The following is a 26,357-nucleotide window of genomic DNA, read 5'->3' as shown; positions in this document are numbered from 1 at the left end:
TTTTCTTTATTGCTGAGAAATTCCTGCATCTGCACATCCTGGATGGCTTCAGTAGTGTGTATTTCTTTCCAGGTGCTCTGAACTGTGACATGATGAGGCTAGGAAATCTGTTTCCTCCACTTGAATTGGTTTGACCTTTGTCTATAGTAGAGCACCTTCCCCACCTTGCTTCGTCATCGAGAGAGCAGCCAGCCATATAGGAAGTCCAGCCCAGCTTCCCCAAAGCCATTGCACTTCAGTACTCCAGACAGGGAGCAAGAACAGGTGGGCTCTCTGTCCTTACAGAATTTTTGGTTCACTGGAAATCTGTGTCCCTTGCCAATGGTTCCCCTGAATTAGGACTTGACTTATGCAGACCATGTTAGGGCAAGCACACCTGGACAGGCGTGGGTGGTGCCATTTGCAGAGCCTTAGAGGAAAAGTCCCAGGCTCTGCTACCAGTCCCAACGAGCAAGCAAGGAGACCAGCAGTGGCTACGAGTCCCAACGTGCAAGCAAGGAGACCAGTGTGTAAGGGCAGTACAGCAGCTTTAATCCATATGGCTGCACTGGGAAGGGCAGGTAAAGACATTCAGTGACCTAGGTCTATTTTGAGGAGCTGACAGAAAGTTTGAGATGACACAAGAAAAGGAAACAAAGACCAGGGTTGAGGGTTTGCACTGCTGGAAGGCTTGCATAGCCAACAGAGGCCATGGTCTGGTTGATATTATCTCTGATGTGGTTCTGCTTGGTGGCCTAGAGAAGTCCTTACTACGTCACTGATTGAGGAGTACAATCTGCATCCCAGGAGATGATTGCTCCTGCTTTGGGGTACAGCCTTGGTTCCCATCAAGGGGCAATTGCTCCCACTTATGGAGGAGTGATGTCATTATGAACCATCTGACCTGAGAGGCCCATTGTCATTAAAGATGCCATCAATCAGTCCTGCTGCTCCTGGAATCCAAGGTCACTGCAGAAAAGTGTGACTCAGGTATGAAAAAAATATATATATAGTGCATTAAAGAGGCAGAATGGTGTTAGAGAGACAAAATGGAGTTAGTTGGGCCAGTGCATATAACCGGGCTGTCCTTCAGCTCTGTGCTTTTGTGTGTGCTCTGTACAAACTCTGGACATAGAATTACCTGAGAGACGCCTATGGTGGAGCAGACTGGAAAATCGGGCCTCAGATCCGATGCTGTTCTCAATCTCTCACCACTTGTCAACCCAGTATCAACCTACCTGGCCAGAGCACATGGGCCAGACTCCCTGGCAGCCTTGGGGGCTGGAGTTTGTTGATAGCTGGCACGTAGGAGAACCTTATTAGTTACCCAAGAAGGACTCTTTTTCTTAAGTCTGCTTGCCCTCAGTGAAGCAAAGAAAGTCAACAGGATGGCACTAGGTGTCATTTTAGGCAATAAGGGAAGCTGACAGGGTTGCAGGTGTCATCTGAAATTACATGGAGATTCCAATCAAAATTAGCTTTAGCCTTCTGTGGCTGGCACATTGGTTGAGGTTTTATTTTTGGAATAAAATGGAGTCTGAGCTCTTTTCTGAACCATGAGTGCCATTCTCCTAATTTATGCTTGAGGCTGCTGCTTGGTGGCTCCCCCTCTTACAGAATGTCTCCCAGCTGTCCCTAAGAATCTGCCAGATTTGAGAGGGAGTGAAGGCCAGCCCACTGGTCTGGGGACTTGTCTCTGCTCTTGAATGCTGCTTTTGTGGAGAAGAAAAGTCCATGCTGTCATAGGGGAAGGTTCTGGGGCCAGGCATATCCCCAGTAAAAGAGGGGCATCCTTGATTCCGTTTCTCAATTAACCTTCTGACCCAAGGCTCTTGAATTCATCATGGAAAGGATTTTAGAGATTCACAGAAGAGACCCACAAGGTAAGAGGCCAGCAAAGTTTTATTAGTGAAGGATAAGTAGACAGGGAGACGTGAAAGGGGAAAGAAGCACCCCGACATGTACAGGGAGGGAGCTAAGAGGCTCACTAGGCAGTCCTCTTCCCAGGAGTGTGGGTATGTCTGCACTAGTGGGGGAAGGAGATTCGGTTTAAATTTTTACCTAGATGCATGGTCACCCAGCACCTTTCCAGTCTCCGATTATCCTGCTCTTGTAGGGTTTTGATGTTCTCATCCAAGCACAGAGGTACTGAGTCTTGGGCGACTTTACAGCTGACAGGTCTGATGACATGGGTGTCTGTTTCTTAGTGGCCTTTGTGCACATTCTTTCTTAGTCATAGAATTACTGAGCCTAGCACCTTCTATTCTCAGACCAAGTCACTCGCTTAAGGAAGCAGCGCCTCACTCAACATCTAAAGAAAGGGAAGTGTGACAGGAAGGTTGTCGCAGGTGTTTTCTTAAAGGATTAATTTAGTCTTGTTGCTCTAGCAATTTTCTTTTTTTTTTTTTCATTTTTCTTTTATTATTCATATGTGCATACAAGGCTTGGTTCATTTCTCCCCCCTGCCCCCACCCCCTCCCTTACCACCCACTCCACGCCCTCCCGCTCCCCCCCTCAATACCCAGCAGAAACTATTTTGCCCTTATCTCTAATTTTGTTGTAGAGAGAGTATAAGCAATAATAGGAAGGAACAAGGGGTTTTGCTGGTTGAGATAAGGATAGCTATACAGGGCATTGACTCACATTGATTTCCTGTGCGTGGGTGTTACCTTCTAGGTTAATTCTTTTTGATCTAACCTTTTCTCTAGTACCTGGTCCCCTTCTCCTATTGGCCTCAGTTGCTTTTAAGGTATCTGCTTTAGTTTCTCTGCGTTAAGGGCAACAAATGCTAGCTAGTTTTTTGGGTGTCTTACCTATCCTCACCCCTCCCTTGTGTGCTCTCGCTTTTATCATGTGCTCAAAGTCCAATCCCCTTGTTGTGTTTGCCCTTGATCTAATGTCCACATATGAGGGAGAACATACGATTTTTGGTCTTTTGGGCCAGGCTAACCTCACTCAGAATGATGTTCTCCAATTCCGTCCATTTACCAGCGAATGATAACATTTCATTCTTCTTCATGGCTGCATAAAATTCCATTGTGTATAGATAACACATTTTCTTAATCCATTCATCAGTGGTGGGGCATCTTGGCTGTTTCCATAACTTGGCTATTGTGAATAGTGCCGCAATAAACATGGATGTGCAGGTGCCTCTGGAGTAACAGTCTTTTGGGTATATCCCCAAGAGTGGTATTGCTGGATCAAATGGTAGATCGATGCCCAGGTATTTAAGTAGCCTCCAAATTTTTTTCCAGAGTGGTTGTACTAGTCTACATTCCCACCAACAGTGTAAGAGGGTTCCTTTTTCCCCAAATCCTTGCCAACACCTGTTGGTGGTGGTGTTGCTGATGATGGCTATTCTAACAGGGGTGAGGTGGAATCTTAGTGTGGTTTTAATTTGCATTTCCTTTATTGCTTGCTCTAGCAATTTTCAATCTTAGTTCCTGACTTTCTGTCTGAGTTTTTTTCTTTTTATGTTGCCTGATTCTCGTGTCATCTAATCTTTATCCTGACCCCATGTCTATTTCTTTCCTTGTCTCTCTCACACTTGGGCCGATCAGAGAAAACTCTAAAATCTCGAAATGGTTGGTCTTTGTCCTGCAATTTAAAAGAATGAAAATCACTGACAGTGGGGTGAACGGGGAAAGAGCAGAAGTTTATTAAACAGAGAGGAAAGGAGAAGAAAAGCTCCCACAGGGGAGGGAGGTCTCAGGAAGACTGAGCCAGAGAGGTGACCTGAGGCTTTCACACAGTTTCTCCAGGGCCTTGCTCAGTCTCTATGCTAATTAGGAGTGCAGAAAGCAGCATTTTGATTGGCTGTTCCTGCAGCATTCTGATTGGTCCTGATCCTCATGCCTCCTTCTTTCTACAGGAGATCATAATGGAGGTTTCCGGGGGCCTTCTGTCCTGGCTACTTGCTAGGCAGATATTCTACCACATGAGCTACACCTCTAGTCTGATAGCAATGGGTTTTGATGCACAGAATAGGATGGAGACACAATGACCTTAGATCCACCAGGTTTCCCAAAGGCCCAACGAGGTGTGACAGCACTGGGATGACTCTGGGATGCCTGGAACTGCCCAAAAGGAAGGTAAAATGGCTGCATCCAAAGGGGTGTTGGGCTGGGACTTGGAACCACTCAGCATGTGCCTATCTGGGTAGGTGGCCCAGACAAGATATGGTGTCCCTAACCCAATCCCAGTACAGTTTTATGGCACTACTGTGGCCCACTGGACCTTAGATGTATCCTGGGGGACAAAGGAGGAAATCTGAATTGCTTAACATTGGATTCTTGTTCCTTAAGGTAAAGACTTCATTAAAAATAATTTTAGCCATAGGAAAAAAAGAAAATTATATTTCTTACCTACCTGAGTTTGGGGCCTGAAAATCATTCCACTAGAAATAAGATTTCCTGTTTCAAAGTTTTAAAATTGGGAACCCAATGGCTTTTAAGATAGTCACTTATTGAGAAGCAGAATATTCTAAGATCTTCTATGTCTGCCCGAGGCCATGGGTGTTCTTGATTTAGACAGTGAATAGTAATTTAGGGGGAGGATGGGGAACGTTAGCTCTGGATAATTACGGCATTTCTTTTTCATGCAATTGATCTTGCTTTATTGGAAAATGACTGATAACTATTTCAGCACTGCCTTATAGCCAGCAATTTAATCCTCAAGTTCTTTTTTTATTTAGTTGCAGTGCCTGTTGCAATCTGTGTCTGTTTTGCTGGTGTAGAACTGAGACTCCATTAGAAACCACTTCCTCTATGCCAATCAAGATGCCAAAGGAAGTTGGGTGCTGGTGGCTCACCCCTGTAATCCCAGCTACTCAGGATGCAGAGATCAAGAGGATCGAGGTTCAAAGCCAGCCTGGGCAAATAGGTTATGAGATACTGTCTCGAAAAAACCCAATGCAAAACAGGGCTGGTGGAGTGGCTCAAGTGGTAGAGGTCCTGCCTAGCAAGTGTGAGGCCCTGAGTTCAAACCCCAGTACTGCCAAAAGAAAAAAGGAGGCCAAAGGGAATGTGAAGAGAGAAGGGTGTGCTTCTTCAAAACCTGGGAAAACCACGCAGACACAAACACCAGTCAAAGGAAGAGGGGGCTGTTACCCAGCTCCCCAATGGAAGCTGTGTTCTGCTAGGATTTGGCATGCAGAGCTCCACACAGGTGTTTCTATAGGCTGTGATTTGACGGAGCTGGTTTGTAACCATTCATTCCTCATCTTGGTAAATAAATGGCCCTTCTGGTTGCTCAATAGAAAATATCTCAGGAGTCTTTCCTTGGTGTTAACTCTAAGTACAATCTATCAGCAAAACCTGATAGACTCATTTTTTTTTTTGGGTAGTGGTATTGGGGTTTGAACTCAGGGCTTCACACTTGTTAGGCAGACACTCTACTGCTTGAGCCATTCCTCTGCCCCCCTTTTCTCTGGTTATTTTGGAGATAGGGTCTTGATTGTTCTCCTCCAGCCCTGGACCATGACCTTCCTATTTTCTGCTTCCCACCATTGCTGGGATGACAGGTATGCACCCCATGCCCAGCTTGAAATGGGGTTTCACAGATGTTTTTTCCCCAACTGGCTTTGAACTGTGACCCTCCAGATCTCAGCCTCCCTGCTAGCTAGGATTACAGGCGTGAGCCACCAGTGTCCAACAGACTCATGTCTTTGACTGACCTCCTCCACAGGCAGAACCTGGAACAAGGATGAGAGCCAATGATTTATTTTGGAATAGTTTATTCCAAGGAGGGACTAAAATGGAACTGGGAAGCAGGAGACACAGGGTAGGAAGCCAGTGCAGGGTTTTCTTGTCATCTCTGTGGCCTCTGGGTTTGTCCTGCTGAACATGGTTGACATATGGGTAATTCAGCTCCGATGAAAAGCCCTGATTAGTATTGGGTTGAATGTCCTCTCCCAAATCCACATCCGCTGAGAGCTTCAGAATGTGGCTGTATTTGGAAATTGGGTCTCTGCTGATGTAATTAATCAGCATGACTAATGTTGACGTCATCGCTGTATCTTGTGGCCTGACGAAGGACCCACACACTTAGCAGCTTAGGGTGACAAGTATTTATTACCTTACAGTGTCCGTGGGTCAAGACCTTGCAGCAGTGTGGCTGGGTGGTCTGGCTCAAGCTCTCCTATCACAGGGCCCTGAGTCTCAGCCAGGGATGCAATTCATCTGATGGTTTGCCCGGTGCTATGGATTTGCTCCGTCACCACATGGCTGTCCACAGATGCTTCTGTGTCCTTACAACATGGCAGCTGGTGTCTCCAGGGTGACCGATCCAAAGGGGAGTGCCAGGAGGAGACACGGTACTTTTATGACCTGGCGTCAGAGGTCGCATGTCACCATGTCCACCTCACGCTATTCATCACACAAGTCAGCCCTCCACACATGGGAGGAGGTGACTCCAGGCAGCTCTTGGATCCTCCACCTCCTGACCAGCACTGGCTGAGGGCTGCTCACCAAGACACTAACTGTCTGGCCACGACCTCGGTCTGTCACTTCAGTCTTTCGCTGGTGCAATCCCTCTTTTGTGAAGCCTTCCCAGTAGGGAACTCGTCACATGGTGGCTCTATGTTCTTGAATACAACTCACAGAGAGGATGCCCTCTGCTGCCTGGGAGCCACCGGGAGCCCCTCCCACAATGTCCACTCTCCTGGCCGTGCTCTCTGGGTCAGCCACTGTGTCCCTGATGACATGTCCAGGTTTCTCTGCCATCCAACCACACTGGCATTTTTCTTGTTCTCAGACACCGTAAGCTCATTCTCGCTTGAGGCTCGCACCTGACATTCGCCTTGTCTTGTATAACTGGGTTCACTTGCACAGTCTTGGCTTATCTGTCCTCTTGGGACTACCTAGGTCAAGGGCTCCTTCCATGCATGGTGCTGGGTTATTCTTTGCCACGCCACTCTGTTGGTTTCCTTCAGACCACTCTTTTCCTTGTCTGTGCCTCCCTTACTGTGTTTTTTTATCTACCGCCCCCTCAAGAATGTAATATGACGTGGACAAGGACACCAACTGTCTTGTCTTTGGTCATTCTAGCCACTTAGACTAATGTCTCACTCATAGCCTGTGCTCTGTGTGTGTTGAATGACTGCCTGAATTTGGTCCTCTCTGTTTTTACCTGTTTTGTCCATGTCTAGCTTAACTCTGCTGTGCCCTCTTTCTCCACGGCTACAGGAAATCTCTGCCAGCAGTAGCTCTCTCTGCAGCGTCCCCACAAACCAAGGTGTCCCCAGCCTTCCGTCATACCCATCTGTTACAGAGCAGCACAAACCACTGAAAATGGAACTCATAACCCCGCAGCTTAACACGGATTTTTAAAAACCAATGAAATTTTACAGTCTGGTAATTTCTTTCCACTCAAATGCCTTCTTTGACAGGTAGGAAAAAAAGTCTTTTTGGATAGAACATTTTGGTCAGTAGGAAAAAAAGCCATAATTTGTCTCCGTCTCGAAATGTTCTCCCCAAAATAAAATGGTGTCAGGATGCCCTGACCATCCTCGTCTGCTCTGTACTCTTTGTAAGTCCTCCACCTGGACTTTCAAATGAGCTCTTCCTCCTGTTCCCAGAGCCAGGTCCTCCACAGCCGTGTGGGAGGGGACAGTGAGCTCCTGAGTGTGGCTGGAATCCATCACCGCTCCTCTTGGGAGACTCGTCTCTCCAGCCACGCTGTGTTTTAGGGTTGATGTTCTAACACCTGTATGTGCCAGTCTTCCCCTCTCTGCAAAGGTCTTCACACCTGTGCTTTCCCTCTGCCAGGCATTTTGTCTACACCTCTCCTATCTGAGGCACTCAGAGCCTCAGGTCAAGCCACATTCCTGTCATGGCCGTCACTGACCTCCTTGAGCATTTGTGTCCCCAGTAGAAATTCTCCTACAACTGTCTACTCTCTCCCGTGCTCATTACAGCTGAGACTTACTGTGTGAAGACTTGGACTGTCATTACATTCGTGATGACAGTCTACACTCTGTCAGATCCAGGGATTCTGTACTTTCCCTTTGACACTCCTTCTGTGAGTTCCTCTCCCTCTGCCCAGCTGCCCCACTGTGACTTCTCACAGGACACAGAGTTAGCATAGCCCTGGGGAGGACCAGGAAGTCAGAGGTAGATGGCCATACTGTTTCAGTCATCAGTTGGGTGATTTTGAAGGTTGTTGCTTATGGTTTTGGTTTGGTTTTTTGGTGAAACTGGGGTTTGAACTCAGTGTTTCCAACTTGCTAGGCACTGGAATGAACCACTCCCCCAGTCCTATTTGCTCTGGTTACTTTGGGGATGGAGTCTTTCTTTTTGTCCAGGCTGGCATAGATCTCAGTTCTCCCATTTATGCTTCCTGCTGTCTCTGTGATGGCAAGTTCTGCTGTTTTTGGTCTTGCATATTGTTTTTTTTTTGGCCTGGGCTGGTCTGGAACCATGACCATCCTGATCTCAGCCTCCTGTAGCTTGGGATGACAGGTGTGCATAACTGTACCCAGCCACTGGTTGAGATGAGGTCTCATAAACTTTTTGCCTAGGATGGTCTTGAACCAAGATCTTCCCAATCTCAGCCTCCAAGTAGCTTGGGTCATAGGTGTGAGTCCAGGCAATTGCTGGTTTCGAGTGGTGTTCAAATCATCAAAGGGCTTTTCCTCAGTCCAAGGGATGGACAAGAATGTTCAGTGCAGGACTTGCTCTAGGGCTCTTTCTACTCATTCTTTCTCTGTCCTCTCAGCAGGATCCACAGGAAACGGGATTGTGAGTTATTCTGCAGAGGATTGTAATGGCCACATGTATTCATGGCATCATGTCAACTGGACCTGTTGAGCAGGAAGTGGGAAGTCCTCAAAATGAGCACACGGACACAGAAGGTGAAGTTTAGACCGGGCGTGGTGGCTGATGTCTCTAATCCCAGCCACTCAGGAGGTGGAGATTGAGAGATCACGGTTCCCAGGCCAGCCTGGGCAAGAAGTTAACAGATCCCTTCTCAACCAACATGATAGGCACGGCTATCTTGCACATGCCTGTGATCCCAGCTAAATGGGAGGCATAGGTAGGAGGACTGTGATTTGAGGCTGACTCTGGGGAGGAAAACCCTACCTGAAAAACAACTACAGCTAAAAGGGGTGGGGTGTGGCTTATGCAGTAAAGTCCTCGCTCTACAAGAGGCTCTGAGTTCAAGCCTCAGAACCACTAGTAAAAGAGCATTTCTGGGACCATTTGGAGAATGTGGAGAGGGGGAGGCATGTCCAGGAGAGCTGGAACTTTCCTTCATGCTTCCCCTCCTTGAGTGAGAGGTACAGCACCTCCTATGCCTGCTCTTGCTTCAGAGGAGCATAGTTTTTCTTGGCAGTACTACTCCAACCATTTACTGGGTGACTCCTAAGGTTACTGACTTTTAGTAGGGCTCAGAGAAAAAAAGAAATCTTCCTAGGTGCAGTTTGTAGAACAAGAACCCTGCCACGAGGGCTATGCCACCACAGAGCCCAGGGAGCAGAGGTGTCGCTGCTAGGGTAAGTGACTTTACGGTCTCTGGACACCTCTGAAATGAGAAGGCCAGTGTGGAGCCCATGGTGCTGAGGCGTGGCCATCCCTTTGTCATAGCAAACACAGGGACACACTTCCCAAACCAGCTGTCAATGGGCTGTGGGTTCTGGTGTGTGAGCAATGCCCTGGGCAGCCAGAGCCCACAGGGTGGCAGGTACAGCAGCCCAGAGTCATAAGGTGGGACCGGCTTTGGAACAAGGGTGTAGTGCATTTAAAGGATATCAAGACTGGCTAATCCTGGATGAGTGTGGGCTGTAAGTCCAGTGGTGAGTGTCCTCAGAAGAGACAGAGAGGAGAAGCAGCGGACTCCTCTGGACCTGGACTCCCAGGTGGTAACCAATGGGTTGCTGGCTGGTTAGGCTCCCATCCAGAGCAAGATTGGAACTCAGAGGACAGGAAGTCTGTGTAAGGGGCATGTGGCTGACTGATGAGAGTGGGCACTGAGTGTGAGACTCTGTGTCCCATGTGCTGGTGCCCACCAGAGGGCACTGACTGTGGGAGAGAGTTGGCCAGCAAATGGACAGGGTGACTCACTCCTGGAAGTGAGCCAGTCCTTGTCCTCAGCCATTCTAGGATGCTCGGGGATTAGCACAGCACGTAAGGTGGCAGAAACGGGCCTTCCCCAAGCCCGGCAGAATGGCTGGCCTCTGGCCCAGGAGGCTCGGCCACTGAGGCTGACAAGTGCCCGTGCTGTCTGTAGGTAGAGATGCACCTGTCGAGCCTCTGTGTGGCTCTTGACCCTCAGGATGTGACACTGGACCCCATCTGCTGCTGTACCCAGTGACCCAAAGTCAGCAGTTCAAGGCTGCACACGGTCCTTACCTTATAGTTCTAGGCGAGCGTGGGCATTTCCTGTAATAGTTAGGTCTCCTTTCAAATCTTCCAAAAACGTTTTATTGTGCTTGTCTACTATGCATGTTTTCTGCAGTGAGAGGGTTCGTTCGTCATCAGGGCTGTTTTGTCTTCCTTTTGAATAACTCCTATCATTATGAAATGTATCTCTTAACCTCGTCTTACGATGTTTGTGTCTGATGTGAGTGTGGCCACATTGGCCTTCTATTAGGGTTAATATGGTACTTTTTAAGGTCATTCTTCACCTTTCAACCTTTTTGTTCTAAATTTGGATATATGTCTCATAATTTAAAAATTTCTTTTATTTAAAACTTTTATTAGCATATATGAATTGTACAAGGAGGTTTCATTTGTAACATTTCGATGTGAGCATATAATGTATTATTCATTTTATCCCCTCCCCACACTTTTAAAAGCCATTTTAATGGGTTTCGTTGTTCTGTTTTTACAGAACACCACATTCACGGCCCCCATCACTCTCTCCTTTTGTCATCCTTCCTCTTGCTGGACCCCTGCCCCAAACGGCCCCCCCCCACTTACATTCATGTCATCACTTTTTCATTATTTTAGGTCCAGATTCCATATATGAGAGGAAACATTTCACATTCGTCTTTCTGAAACTGGCTTATTTTGCTAAACACTCAACATGATGATCTCCAGTTCTCATTTTCCTGCAAATGACAGAGTTCCATCCGTCTTTATGGCTGAGTAATGCTCCCTTGTGCATATCGACCACATTTTCTTTATCCATTCATTGATTGTTGGGCACTTAGGCTGATTCCACCCCTCGGCTATGGGGACAGTGCTGTGATACACATGGGTGTGCAGGTGTCCCTCCTGTGTGTCGATTTACACTCCTTCAGATCTGTGCCCATGAGTGGTACAGCACAGTCGTAAGGTAGTTCTGTTTTTAGTTTTGTGAGGACTGTCCATACGGATTTCCTTAGTGGTCGGACTAGCGTCCATTTCCACCAGCAGTGTGGGAGTCTCCCTTCCCTGCATCCTCGCCAGCATTTCTGGTTTCCTTGGTAGCCATTCTGGCTAGGGTGAGGTGGAATTTCACTGTCATTTTGATTTGCATTTCTTTCATGACTAAAGATGTTGATTATTTCTTCATGCATTTATTGGATATTTGTGCTGCTTCTTCTTTGGAGAACTGTTTTCTAGTTTCATTTGCCCATTTATTAATTGGGTTATTTGTTTTTTTTTTTTTCTTTGAATATCAGGCAATCCTGTATCTTGATATTTTCTTTTTTTTTTATTTTCATTTTTCTTTTATTATTCATATGTGCATACAAGGCTTGGTTCATTTCTCCCCACTGCCCCCACCCCCTCCCTTACCACCCACTCCGCCCCCTCCCTCTCCCCCCCCAATACCCAGCAGAAACTATTTTGCCCTTATTTCTAATTTTGTTGTAGAGAGAGTATAAGCCATAATAGGAAGGAACAAGGGTTTTTGCTGGTTGAGATAAGGATAGCTATACAGGGCATTGACTCACATTGATTTCCTGTGCGTGGGTGTTACCTTCTAGGTTAATTCTTCTTGATCTAACCTTTTCTCTAGTACCTGTTCCCCTTTTCCTATTGGCCTCAGTTGCTTTAAGGTATCTGCTTTAGTTTCTCTGCGTTAAGGGCAACAAATGCTAGCTAGTTTTTTGGGTGTCTTACCTATCCTCACCCCTCCCTTGTGTGCTCTCGCTTTTATCATGTGCTCAAAGTCCAATCCCCTTGTTGTGTTTGCCCTTGTTGCCTTATTTGTTGTTTTGATGCTTAATCTTCTGAGCTGTTTTGGCATTCTTTGTATTAATCCCTTGTCAGATGAGCAGCTGGCAAAAATTTCTCTCCCATTTTGCTGGCTGTCTCTTTATTCAGGTTGCTGTTTCTTTTGATGAGAGAAGGAATTTCTTTCATTTGATACAACCCCATTCATCAATTCTTGATTTATTTCCTGAGCTAATGGAGTCTAATTCAGAAAGGCAAATATTTGGAAAGAATATGCCTAAATCTTTGTGTGTTTCCCTGTGTTTTTCTGTAGCACTTTCAAAGTTCCAGCTCTTATATTAAGGTCTTCAATCCATTTAGAATTGACTTTTGTACGGGTGAGAGATAAAGACCTGGTTTCTGTCTTTTACACATGGATATCCAGTTTTCACAACATCATTTGTTGAAGAAGCCGTCTTTTCTCCAACATGTGTTTTTGGGATCTTTGTAAAAACTCAGGTGGCTGCACCTGTGTGGGCTCATTTCTGGGTCTGCTATTCTGTTCTTTGTGTCTGGTTTTGTGCCAGGACCATGCTGCTTTTGTTACTATGGCTCTGTAGTATAATTGTGACTTTATTCTTTTCACTCAGGATTGCTTTGGCTCTTCGGGGTCTTCTGTGCTTCCATGTGAATTTTACGATTGACTTTGCTGTTTATGTGAACAATGACACTGGAAGTTTGATGGGTATAACGTTGAATCTGGCAGGACAGCCATTTTCACAATATGAATTCTGCAATTCATGTACATGGGGGGGGATCCCCCATCTTCTGGTGACTTCTACAGTTTCTTTCTTCAGTGATTTTTAGTTTAGTTTTTTTTTTGTTTTTTTAGTGTAGGGGTCTGTGACCTCCTTAGTTTATTCTGACGTATTTTTTTGGAGATTCTTGTGAATTAGATTGTTTTCCTGCCTTCTTTGTCAGGTCGCAGATTATTGGTGTATAGAAAAGGTACTGGTTTTTGGTAGATTTTGAACCCTGCTACTCTGCCAAAAATGTGTATCAGATCCAAGAGTTTTCGGTGGAGTCTTTAGGGTATTTTAGGTACAGGATCATATTGTTTGCAAATAGGGATATTTTGACTTCTTCCTTTCTTATTTGAATCCCTTTTGATTCTTTCTTTTGCCTTCTTGCCCTGTCTAAGAATTCAAGCACTATAGTGAAGAAGAGCAGGAGAGTCTTATTCCTGACTTCAGAGGAAAGGCTTTTGGTTTTCCCTCATTTAGCAAAATGTTAGCTATAGGTTTGTCACACACAGTCTTTATTAAGTTGAGGGACATTCCTTCTATTCTTAGTTTGTTTCAAGGATTTTACCATGAAGAGATGTCGAATTTTATCAAAGGTTTTCTTTTTTGAGATGACCATGTGACTTTTCTTGGTCCTTTTATGATATTTATTGATTAGTGCATGTTGAATCATCCTTGCTTCCCTGGAATGAAATAAACTTGATCAGAGCATGTGATCTTTTCAATGTGCTGTTGGGATTTGGTTTCAAAGTATTCAACTGAGAACCTTTGCATCTGTGTCCATCAAGAAATCGGTCTGTAGCTTTCTTTTGTCGTTGTGTTCATATCGAGTTTGGGTTCAGGATAATATTGGCTTCACAGAGTCGGTACGGGAGTGTTCCTTTCCTTTCTAACTCATAGACTGGTTTGAGGAGCACTGATTTTAGTTTTTCTTTAAAGGTCTGGTAGAATTCAGCTGTGAGCCCATCTGGTCCAGGGTTTTTATTTGATGGAAGACTACTGTTGCTTCAATCTCATTACATGTTATAGATCTGTTTAAGTGGTGTTTATCCTTTTGGATCAATTTTGTAGGTCATTAGCCTTTAGAAATGTATTCATTTGTTTTAGATTTTCCTGTTTTTTTGGAATATAAGTTTTCAAAATATCTCCTAATGGTTCTCTGAACCATTTCCCCCTTTTCATCTTTTATTTTATATTTTTCTTATTTTATTAATTTGAGTCTTCTCACTATTTATTTCTTTTGGTGACTTTGGCTGAGGGTTCACCAATATGGTTTATCTTCTCAAAGAACTAACTGTGTTTCATTGATTCTTTGTATCATTCTTCTCATCTTCAGCTCATTAATTCTGCCCTCATCTTTATTATTTCTTACTATCTACTGATTTGTGGTTTGGCTTGATCTTGTTTTTCTAAAAAGTTTGGGATGCCTCATTACTTGTTTGAGATCTCTATGATTTTTTGAAAGTAGGGTTGCTCTGATCCAGTAACTGGAGGAGGGTTAGCCCTGGTTCTGGTACACATCAGGTGCTCATTAAGTGAAGTCTCTTAATTGCTGTCAGAGTTATGGTGGGAATTGATGGAGTTATTTTGGGTGTTGATGGAGTTATAGTGGAAATTGATGGAGTTATGGTGGGAGCTGATGGGGTTATGGTGGGAGCTGATGGAGTCATGGTGGGAGCTGATGGGGTTATGGTGGGAGCTGATGGGGTTATGGTGGGAGCTGATGGAGTTATAGTGGAAATTGATGGGGTTATGGTGGGAGCTGATGGGGTTATGGTGGGAGCTGATGGAGTTATAGTGGAAATTGATGGGGTTATGGTGGGAGCTGATGGGGTTATGGTGGGAGTTGATGGGGTTATGGTGGGAGCTGATGGGGTTATGGTGGGAGCTGATGGGGTTATGGTGGGAGCTGATGGAGTTATGGTGGGTATTGATGGAGTTATGGTGGGAACTGATGGAGTTATGGTGGGAATTGATGGAGTTATTTTGGGTGTTGATGGAGTTATAGTGGAAATTGATGGAGTTATGGTGGGAGCTGATGGGGTTATGGTGGGAGCTGATGGGGTTATGGTGGGAGCTGATGGAGTTATAGTGGAAATTGATGGGGTTATGGTGGGAGCTGATGGGGTTATGGTGGGAACTGATGGAGTTATGGTGGATGTTGATGGAGTTGTGGTGGGTATTGATGGAGTTATGGAGAGTATTGATGGAGACTGTAACTCTTCTCTTCTCAAACCCGAGAGGGCAGTTCCTTCTTTCAGACCCCCACGTTTCTGAAAAACCAGGGAAAGATTGGCACGGGTGTACAGGGAACTCTTGCGGACAAACAGGTGGGAATAGAAGGGTAGTTGAGGGCCACCCACTGCCTGACATCACAGTGAGTCCACCACCACCTACCTGCCATTCTGTGTTGTATCTCTGCCCTCCTCTGCCTCTGCCCTCTGATTGTGAGGGCCTTTATCTTGGGGTTGGGTATGCTGCAGGTGTGTAGTGTGTCTGTGTTGAAGGGATTGGTCCAGAGATGAGCACCCCAGTTGTATTTTGTGATCTGAATAGACTGTTTTTGTAGTCTCCCACCTGTGTAAAAAGGAGGAGTCTTTCTTGAAATGCTCATTCATTTCCATGGGACCTGTGCCCACATTTGCAAATGACTGACACAGTCCTTGGGAGTAAAAAACAGGCTGTGTATTACCCAGACTTATCTGGTAAGGAGAGAAGATGGGCCTGGTGAGTGGGCAGGGCTGGTGCTGAGCAGAGGAGTGATGTGGGATGTCCTGAGGACCGATCCATTGTTCTAGGATCTGACAAAGTTAGGACAATGTGACTCTCTGGGTGAGGTCACACGTGAGTCTTAAGATTGCAGTAAACTGGGCATGGTGGTGCATGCCTGTAATCTCAAAGTTACCCAGAAGGTGGAGAGAGAAGGATTCTGGGTTGAGGCCTTCTTGGGAAAAAAAGTCGATGAGACTCTATCTCAGAGCACAAGTTGGATATGTGGTTTGTGGCTGTAATCCAAGCCACAAGAGACATATAGGTAGGAGTATTATGGTCTAAAGTTTTTCTGGCAAAAGCATGAGACCATATTTGAAAAATGAACTACAGCCCTAAAAGGGCTGGAACATGGGTCAAGGGAGGGGTACCTGTCTAGCAAGTGTAAGGTCCTGAGTTCAAACCACAGGGCTACCAAAAAAAGGAGTCAGTAAAAGACACATTTTGAACATTATAAGGCCCCCGCATGACTGAAAGGTTTTAATAATAGTTGTCAGTGACCCCAGTTTCCCCTGACATGTTCCTGGGACATGGATCTTCTAGTTTTGCAGGGTCACAGGACCAGCTGGTCATGCTGACATAGATCATTGGTTCCCTACCAATAACGATGGCAGTTGTTCCTGGCCTCTTGCTGGGAGAAAAGCTCTTGCTAGCGACTCAGGTGACCAAAGTGGACCACTGAGGTGCTTGCCCCCTGGCTGGCAGCTGTTGATTCAGCAGGGAGTTTAACTCAGTGTGGAAATTACTCATTTAGTACTCAGTCCTGTGTCACCTTATTTGGAGCGCTAATTACAGGAAATTTAGAACTTGCTGGCTAGGTGTCTGTATGTAGGGACAGACAGGACACGACACAGCCTGGAAGACTCTGCTCTTCACACGCGACAGGTCTGTGAGGAGGCTCAGTCCTGTGAGGTGACAGGTTAAGGTCACCTGTTTCTCCAAGAAGGAAACTGTGACTTGCTGACTTTGGGGGGATCTAATTCTCTGTGGAGAGCTCTTAGGAGCATGACACCCACCCCAGGTAAATACCAGCTCCTCCAGGTGAATCCATACAGACAGAAGATAGAGGAGTGTCACCCAGAGCTGGTGAGAGTGGGTGTCACAGCCAAGGAGCTTGGAGTTTCTCTTTGGGATGATGTTCTAAAACCTGGGGGTGATAAACAGACACATCACTCTGTGAGTAGACCAAGAAACACTGAATTGGATATGGGTCAATTTGATGTATGTGATAGGTATCTTGATACAGTTGTTGCATTCAGTAAAAAAAACTCTTCCCTAAACCAATCCATGGCAACAACTACTTCACCAAACAACGAGAAACACAAATAATCCCAATGAAGATGACCCTCTTCCTCAGACAAGACCCAACATCATTTAGCTGTCATCACCAAAGGTTTCCTCCTTCCTTCAGGTAGGTGGGTAACTTGCAAAGCATGGGTCTCAAATGGGAAATCTTGGCATTGCTCTGGGAGTTGACAAAGGGGACATTTTGCAGCCTCGCCTCAGTCCTATGGAATCAGAGTCTCTGGCGAGGGTGCTTGATCAAGCCGTCCTGTGACTCTGAGTGTGGGCAGGTGACAGAGGGCACAAGATCAGAAGCCTCTGTGTTAGGAATTACTCTTGATTCATTCAGAAGCTGATGGGGGTGGAGGGAAAATACATCAATTCCCCTGGAGCGTAACAGTTTGATTCTTCAGCAAGCTGTCCATGTTGGGTGGGGGACAGGAACTAAATGAAATAAGAAACATCTCACAAGACACCGACTTGTCAAGCCATGGGAAGCATTTTAATGACAGTTGGCATCACAAGTATAAATAAATATCTTCTTTCCATCTATAACATGGGCTACAAATATATTTTTAAAAGGTCCAACCCAGGTTATGAGGCATCAAGGACCCCTTCTTAACTACTGATTTTAGTAATAAAAAAATAAAAACAACAGCTATCTATCCCTGGTAACTTTGTGAGTGCCCTGCCTCCTGCTGAGAGCCTTGGGTGCAGCCAGATGTCTCTCTCCCTGTCCCCACACCCCACCCTAGGTGACATACACAGAGCCCTGGGGTTTGGTAATCATGCAGGGTTATTTCCTTCCATTCTGGATGAATTCACTTTGGAGGAATGCATTTTTTTTCAATGTGTGGCTAAAACAACTATTTTGTTCAAAAACACAGTTGATTGACAGTCTAACATAGACTTTATCTTTTTAGTTTATGCTGGCTACTTACTCCCAAAAAAGCAAAGAGAATAACTTCAACCCTCTCCAAATATTTTTTGCTTTTGTTCATTTTCAGCACTGATTTTGTACTGTGGTCGGCCTGTCCTGCCAGGCTCTGTCATCACTCTTGACCGTTGTCTTTCTTGGATTTGACCAAATCTCTTTGGGTAGGAGTATTCCTACACAAAAGGGATGGCGCCTCCATGTGACCAGGTGGTCCAGGCTGGACTCCACCCTGCTGGTCACATCTTATTAGGACAGCCTGGAACAATGTCTACCCACTGGCTTTGACCCTGTGTTGAGTCACTTGCAGCTCCCTGCCCCTCGCAGGGTGGTCAAGTACCTCCTCCAATGGTTAATAAAAACCAGTAAATACCAGCGAAGCTGGGGGACAGAGAAATGCATTAAAGTCGTGATTTAAAACATGGATTAACTGGGATTTCTAAAAAAAATCACATGAACGAGAATATAATTTCCATTTCGTTTAGAAAAATGTGCCCCTTACTCTTCAGAAATAAACATGGAATATAAACCAAATGGAAGTCTAGAGCCCAAAATATAAATATGGACAAGAAGATTATCAAATTAAAAATTAAAATTCCTTAGTTCTATCCCAAAGAGGTGACCAATATTCAGAAATGTTTCCTCCTGCTGGGTCTTGTAGCACACACCTGTAATCTCAGCACTTAGGGAGGCAGAGGCAGGGGGATTGAAAGTTTAAGGTCAGCCTCAAGCTACAAAGCCAGAGACCCTGTCTCAAAAACAAAATTAAAAAAAAAAAAATCTCAAACCACCATATCTCCTCTTCCTTACCCAGGTTGACAAAGGCTGTCCTTAGGAAAGTAAGCACAGAATTGTAATGGAAGGTATCTCTTAGCAAGGCCCTATTTTTACAGTTTGCTCCTTTATTAGAAATATAAACAGATTATTATTTGTCTCTTTTTGTCTTTTTTTGCATTTTTTAACAAATAATTTTTGGTAGCTTGTTTGTATTGTATTTTGATTCATAAAATAACCCTTGTAATTCGACCTGGTGCATCCCAGGATCTTTGTCATCTCCCTGTCTCCCCACAGAGTCAGAAGACCTGACTTCCCCAAATCCACTGTCATGTCATCCACTGCTAAAAATCCCTTGATACAAAAATGTCCCTTCCTAGTTTCAAACCTCCAGCTGGTTTTTCTTGGAGCCCCAGCCCTTCCTCACTCAGCCCCATGGGGAACTCTTCTGTCCTGTTCTGGCCAGTTCCAGAACCAGACTCCACCAAGGGACAGAGAGGTGGGCATCCAGGCTAGGCTGTGGTCTGAGGGCCTATGCCTTGTCTTGGAATTTCTCCAGATAGTTTCTGAGCTCCTTAGGGGCACCCACGTCCAGGTCTTGGCACACCCATTTGATGTCCTCCTCGTTGCCTCCCAGGATGGAGTTCACTGTGGGACAACTGTCATCAGGTGGGATGGTGGTAAAGGTGGCGAACTTGACCTTCTTCCGCTTGGCAGTGGGTGAGTGCAGGGACCCCTGGGAGCCTGCTGGCCTATGCACCTGGCCTGGCACCTGCTTCTGAGAGCTGCCATTGTGGAGCAGGTGGTTGCTCTCATCGCAGCCCCTCAGCCCGCGGTCTATGATGGTGGTGTGCTCGTCCTGGGGTGGTGACACGTCTGCAATGTTTTCCAAGAGCTCAGCCTCATTGCCCAGCCAAACCCAGTCATGGGAGTGGGTCACAGAGGCCTGGCCCTCCAGGGGCACCTGCTTATGTCTGTACTTGAGGACAAAGGTGGCACAGTTGATGAGGAAGACGAGGATGGCCAGGCAGAAGACGCCCAGGAGGGCATACATGCCGATCTCCAGGTCACTCAGGCCCCGGGCAGTCTGCACCAGGTCATTCTCCTGCAGCCCGCCACCGCCAGCCTTGGGGAGGTCCACATGGGTCGGGAAGTTGCTGAAGTCAATCGGGATATTGTGCAGCTGGGCCTCTCCTGACAGCCGGCCCCCGTCCAGCCGGCTGCTCTTCACCACCTTATTGTCTGGCAGTGACTTGACCGTGGTGGTGGCTCTCCGCAGGACGCCTTCCTCACGCTCCAGGGGAGAGCCGCCATGGAAGCGCCCATCCTGGCCTGGGCGCTCCTGGTCCTGCCCCTTCAGCCGCCGGTCACTGGCATGATTCTTGATTTCGTCCTCATGGTCATTCCTGGCTGGGCTGGAGTCAGCATCCTTCTGTCCAAACTTGACCCTGACATTGCTGATACCCATGGCCAGGGTGCTCTTGCGTTTGGATTTCTGGCAGGCCTCTGCAATGGTCATGTCCACTCGGACCAGTGGGCCCTGGCCTTCCCCTTCGGCCACCACAATGGGCCATCTAGGAGAGCGAGCCTGGGGGACTGACACAATGGCTTCATCCAAAGAGGTGGTGGCCAGGGAGAAGTCCTTTGTGTCATAGATGTCCAGGGGAGTCACTGAGCCATCGCTGAACTGTAACCAGATGCTGACCACGGCTTCCTATGGGGAGAGAAGCCATTAGAATCGGGGGGAACACCTCTTCTGTTAGGACCTCATCTCCTACAATGGCACCCAAAGAAACAGAAAGGATGACTGCAAATCCTCACCTTGTGGCTGATGCATCTGGGCAGGAGGTGAGGGAGGAGGGAGGTAGGTTTTATGTCAAATTCAGAGCAAATCACCTAAACTTAAACCATTACAGTTCTGTCATAGGTCATCAGGAAAACAAAGAAAGCAAAAGGGGTTTTCCTGGTCTCCACAGGCAATGGCTGACCTCCTGTTAGACCGTCAGACCTTAGGCGTGCTGCAATAGTCTCTGTAACAAAGGGGTGGTACACGTGGGGGAGGTAAGAGCACTGAAAAGGAACTGCCTGGGCTGGAGGAGAGGCTCAAGTGGTAGAGCGCCTGCCTAGCAAGCATGAGGCCCTGAGTCATGCCCCAAAACAAAAACAAACAAACAAAACCCATAAAAAGAAAACTCCCCTTTCCTCCCTGCTTCTCCAGTGAACTACACCTTGTGAGAGAAACAAAAAAGCAAGCGAGCACATTTTGCCTTTTACACCTGGTCCTGCTGCACCACAGGAGGCCTCTTGTATGACTGTCATGCAGACGGGGTGACAGTCGACCACACCATGTAGGGGGCCTGTTTCAGCTGCACTCTCTGCTCTGCAGGTAGCTTTCCTAGAAAGCGGCACCAGAATGATACACAAAGCCAAGTCTGAATGCAACAAGGTTGAGTTATTGAAAAGACTCAGCATTGTCCGACCAGTGCCCAAGCAGCTTTGTTTCTCACTGTGGGGAAGAGTCAAGAAAGTGTGAGAGCTACAAGCCTGGAAATGACTCCACCCCCTCCTCATTGGCCTGGAGAGTTCTCAGTGAGGGTAGAGTCCCTTGTCCCCACCTCCCCTCACCCAGGGCAATGATGGCTCATGGAAAACGCAGCACCAGGGCATGCTTGGGTCTACTGATCTGGGACCCTCTGCATTGACCCCAGGGTCAGGACTCCCTGGCAATGGACACTGGAAACCAGGTCTTCACACCTGGGACAGAGCCAGGCATCTTTGGGGCAGAGCATTTTCTCCCTGAGTAAGAAGAGAACAAATTTTGTAATTCTAAAAATGGTGGTGGTGGTGGGGAAGCTTACCTCCATTGGCATTTAAGGGTCAGAAACCATCGTCATTCCCCTAAATGACTCTTTTTCACCCAAGAAGTATGATTGGGACTCTGCGCTGCTAACCACTGTGCTTAAGAACTAGGACCAGCCACCAACAGAGCACAGCTGTCAAGCTCCCTGCTCTGCCGCAGGGCACCTGCTGTCTAGCCTCTGCCGTGACCCTCCATTACTGTCTCTGTCACCCCAAAGCCATCACAATCGTGGATGCCTCCCTGGACACTCATTGTGCACGTGGGCTTCAGACCTGCCACTGTAGCCTGAGAGACAGTGGGGCTATCTTCATGCATGGAATTGGAGAGAAGCTGTCACTGGGACAGAGGTGGAGCCAGGCCTTCTGTGTGCTCTTAGCACTGTGTGGAAAATGTCTCCACCTGAAATCAAAAGCCCACACTTGGTCCTGGGCTGATGTGAATCTGCTCAAAGAAGCTAACTTGATCTGGGCCTGGTGTGCCAGAGTGCTGTCATCCCTCTGGATGACAAGGCAAGAAGGTCACAAGTTTGAGGTCAGCTTGGGCTACATAAACAGTCCCCAAAAAAAAGTTAATGTGAAGCTAGACTCATTCAAATATAAAATCACACAAGAACTCCTTGGCAGAAATCGAAGCCAGGCAATCCCAGTGTGCAGCTTCTACCGATAGAAGAAAATTTATGATCCATGTGTGAACAGCATTGGCCATGAGAGAATCTTTAAAAGTTTACCTAGGAGGATGGGCAGGCTGGTATCTGAGATTATGGAAGAACTGGAAAAGATCATGCAATATAACAAACCAACAAAACCAGCAGCTAACAAAATGAAATAGTGCGGGAGAAATTAAAAATAGAAACCTCACTGAAGGAGTAGAAGTGGGTTGAAAGGAAGCAGAGATTTGTGAAGAGCTACAAGGAATTTGTTCCCTTCCCTTCCTTTCCTCCTCCCTTCCCTTCCTCCTCCCTTCCCTTTCTCCTCCCTTCCCTTCCTCCTCCCTTCCCCTTCCTTCTCCCTTTCCTTCTTTTCCCTTCCCTTCCTCCTTCCCTTTTCTTTCTCCTTCCTTCCCTCCTCCTTCCCTCCTTCTCTCCTTCCCTTCCCTTCCCTCCCTTTCTTGCTTCACCCCTACTCCCTTGCTGTGGTGACTTCACCTAAATAAAGCACTTGCACTAAATCCTTGTCTCAGGCTCAGCTTATGGGGAAACTGATCCTAAGCCAGAGGATGTGACTTGGTGATACTGGTTCCTACCCTTGTCTCTCAAACACCCTATTGCCCTAACACCAGCCAATTCCTTGCCTCGCTTTCTTGTCCTGGCTTTCTTCAGAATAGCCAGGGTACCAGGGAATGCATTTGTTCAGGTTTTGTGTTTCAAAGTTGAAGCTATCACAAACATGGCAGCCACCTTCTGCACTTCAAGAGTGGATATAAAACACTATCAAATTCATACTGCCTGGGTTTTCATATTGATTCATTCTTCACACACTTGAGATGGAGAAACAAGGCCTCCAGAAACACAGACAGCTGCAAGGAAACTCAGGGAACTCTCAGTTCCCCCAAACCACCTCCAACAGTCCCATTGTGCAACAAGGATCAAGTCCTCCACTAGCTCCTCATGGTGAGGCTGAGCCCCAAGCTTCAGGACAAGCCAACACCTCCCCAAGAAGGGATCTTCGAGTGACCTAAATGATACCTGCCATCTGCAATTTGGTCCTCTCTCCTTGCAGTCAGGCCTGTAAATCCCACGGGCTACAACCATAAATCCCCCAATTACTGTCAGCTGATGAAGACAGATGGGCCATGTCGGAGGTGGGACAGAGGCCTGGCTCTGAGCTGCGGAGGTCGCTATGCCAGTCGTCCACCGTAATGAGTTTGCCCATCCTCAGCAAATAGCTTCCTGCTTTCCTCTGCTCCTTCTACTCTGTTCTTTATAAACAGAAAGCACCACGGGGTTTCCTGCCCCCAGGGGAGAAGGGCAGAGGGGCAGGTAGCACTGTGGGCTGATGTGGCCAGAATTCACTTCAGGTGGCTATGGGACAAAGCTAGGTAAGCAGCTGTCCCCTGTGGCTGGCAGAATTTCTAGAATGACCTTGCAAAGATGCCCAGCTGGAATCCCCAGAGGCTGGGCACATGGAAGCAATGTCTCTCTGATTATATTATATGGCACCGATATGGCGGTGGGCAATGGGGTCACAGCCCTGAAGAGCAGAGATGGCTTCGGCTAGTGGCAGACTTCACGTGCTGCTTCTGGTGCTGAAGGAGACAGGGGTGAGCGGGGAATGAGGAGGAATAGAGGTGGCCGAAGAGACCTCAGCAGGGCTCCTAGACAGTAGCCAGGTAGAAATGGGGACCTTGGTCACAGCCGGTGAGGCTCCCAGATAGTAGTAACCAGCCAGAAACGGGGACCTCGGTCACATACAGTGGGGGGTCTGGATTCTGCCAGTAGCACGAATGACCTTGAAAGCAACCTCTCCTCAGAGCGTCCGAATGTGGCGCACAGGGCTCAGCCGAGCACCTGCAGAGCTGTGAGCTGTGACATGGCGCTGTTGAAACCGCTAAGGTGGCGGTATTTTTAGACAGTTGGATAACAGAACGCCCTGTGCCCTAGTGCCACTGCTTCTGGCAGCCACGTGGGTTTTGCGTGGTCTGCATAGCATCATTCATTTACACCCCAGCTCAGCACTGTGAGCCACACCAGGCTGGAAGTGACCTTGTCCCCATGACCTCCCCACTGGACATCTGTGTGCGACCCTGACAGTTAGTTGCTGTCTCCTGTTTCCAGAGCATTCCTCCCTTTAAACACCATCATGCTTCTATCAAGGCTTATTGGGGGACTGTCACCCCCATTATTACCCCCTCGGGCTCTGGTGTCTGTCCTAGCTGCAGTGGGATGACTTTTGACGTGTCCCCTGTCCATGCAGGGACTTAACATCAGCTTCTTCTTTGAAGCACAGCACCTGCCTTGGTGGGGATTCCAAGGTCCTGTGTGCCTGTGCTCAAATGGTGACAATAACAGTGACAGTTGCTCCATGAAAAGAGCTGTCACTGAAAGTATTGCTCCATTCTAGCTTCGGTCTGTAGAGTGTGACAATTAATCCTAATTTAATTCTCAAATGTGAGATTTCATTTCTCCCTCCCTGAGGACAGAGAATCTGGTATCTGGTGCCACCTAGGTAATGAGGGACAGAATGGTGACACTGTGTGACCTGAGAGCCCTGAATCTGAGTGTTCCTTTTCCTAGGACCCTGGCAGAACGGAGTCCAGCTGAGTAGGGTGTCAAGGTCGGCTGCCTGTGTGGATGCTGTCCCCTTCTCTCTTTCATTGCCCTGGATCCAGCCCCACTCCCAGTCTCCACTCCACAGTACTGAGCACCTACTGTGTGCAGCCAGCCCAGCACTCATCTTCCAGCACTTGCTTTGCAGGGGGGTGGGGGGGACACCTGGAGCAAGTGCAGGAACGGAGACTAAGTCCAGATGACGACGGCCATGGGAGAAAGTGAAGCAGGAGCTGGGGACACAGGCGGATCTGGATGTGACAGCGAGGAAGGCACTTGCCACCAGGGACTGTCACAGATGGTCTGAAAGTGGGAGAGCCCAGAGCTGAGGGGACAGCAAGGACAGAACCCTGGAGGAGCTGAGTGACCAGGGGCGCCTGCAGTGCAGACTGAGAGCTGGGAAGACAGAGGCAGAGATGAGCACCCCCAAATTTCCCATGGGGATGCATGGGCTGTGCAAGGAATGTGGTTCCTTAGGAGCACAAAGTCACTGAGACATGGCCTGACTTATGGTTCCAGAAGCTCGTCTGTCCTGGAGAGGACAGGACAGCAGGGCAGCCATCCCTCTCCCAGGAAGAGCTACAGAAAGGACTCACTTCTGGGCTGATTCCAGAGACTGTGGGTGACGAGCCCGTGTGTCTGCAGGACAGAGCCTCCATCCTGGCCTCTGCCCCTCCTGCCCCTCCACTCCCCCTCTGCTGGACCGGGTGTTGTGGCCACCCTGCTCCTCTGGCTTCTGGTGTCTTAGCCTTACCTGTTTGGGGGCACGCAGTAGCTCCTCCGCTGTGGCCACGGCTGTGATGGCCTTGCTGTTAGGGTGCAGGGTGACGGACAGCCCAGCCACAAGCTGGATGGCCAAGTCAGTCACTGACACTTTGTCATCCAACACGGTCACAGTCTTCTCTGCCAGGATGGAGTCAGACAGTGGGGACAATACCTGTGGGTTTGTGGGACACAAAGAAAAATCTATCACACCTGTTTCCAGATGTTGGAACCTCTTCATCCCCAAACAGGCTGAGGTCTGGAATACAGGGCACAGGAGTCATAGAGAAGTCTATGTGAGAATCAAATCAGCACTCCTTCCCTAAGGTGCTTCCATTCTACCTATTGGAAATTGAAACAAATACCAAAAAACCCATTATTTTTAAAAGGGAATGACCTTGCCATATAGATTGGGCATCCTTGTCCAGTGTGCAACCTGGCTAACTGTACGTGATGATTCTGTTGACCAGACTCAAAAACCGACTCTGCAGCCTGAATCAAATTCTAAGTGAATCACAGGCTCACTGGGAAGAAGTGGATTATTAATAGTTTGCACCTCCAACACCAGCTTCATCTCATAAGCCCAGTGCTGGGCTGGAGGTGTCCAGGTGAGACTGCACTGGCCATTCTAAGATCCAGGACATTCCATAAGGGTGGTGTCAGTCAGGTGGAACGTGAGGAGTGGAGAAAAGGCCACCCAGGCCTCGTCCGCAGTCCCCAAACAACTGTTCTGTATGTTCCTTTGAGTGACAGACAGGCTGCATAACTATGATGACAGTTTGTTGAATGAATAAATGGCAGGACAACACGGTGCCTGGAAGAAAGAATCTGGCTTTCCCTGGTCACT

The 26,357-nt window shown here is 47.4% G+C and overlaps 1 protein-coding gene and 1 long non-coding RNA gene across 2 annotated transcripts in view; one reads left to right on the top strand and one right to left on the bottom strand.

Moving 5' to 3' along the window:
* The first annotated feature begins 209 nt into the window (after positions 1–209).
* On the top strand, positions 210–25,512 carry LOC141418772 (uncharacterized). Its single transcript, XR_012443403.1, has 3 exons — positions 210–1,862; positions 8,695–8,830; positions 24,716–25,512. It is a non-coding gene; the product is annotated as an uncharacterized lncRNA (long non-coding RNA).
* Positions 17,300–26,357, bottom strand: part of Tmem132c (transmembrane protein 132C) — a 293,754-nt gene continuing 284,696 nt past the window's right edge. Inside the window, exons 8-9 of the mRNA XM_074060522.1 lie at positions 25,503–25,685; positions 17,300–20,337 (exon numbers count right to left, since the gene is read on the bottom strand). Coding sequence (XP_073916623.1) covers positions 19,156–20,337; positions 25,503–25,685 — 1,365 coding nt within the window. The 3' untranslated portion in view covers positions 17,300–19,155. The remainder of the gene's footprint in view (positions 20,338–25,502; positions 25,686–26,357) is intronic.

Source organism: Castor canadensis, chromosome 18 (genome assembly GCF_047511655.1).
Source record: "Castor canadensis chromosome 18, mCasCan1.hap1v2, whole genome shotgun sequence".
In the NCBI taxonomy this organism is placed as follows: Eukaryota; Metazoa; Chordata; class Mammalia; order Rodentia; family Castoridae; genus Castor; species Castor canadensis.
This window is presented reverse-complemented; position numbering and strand designations above follow the sequence as displayed.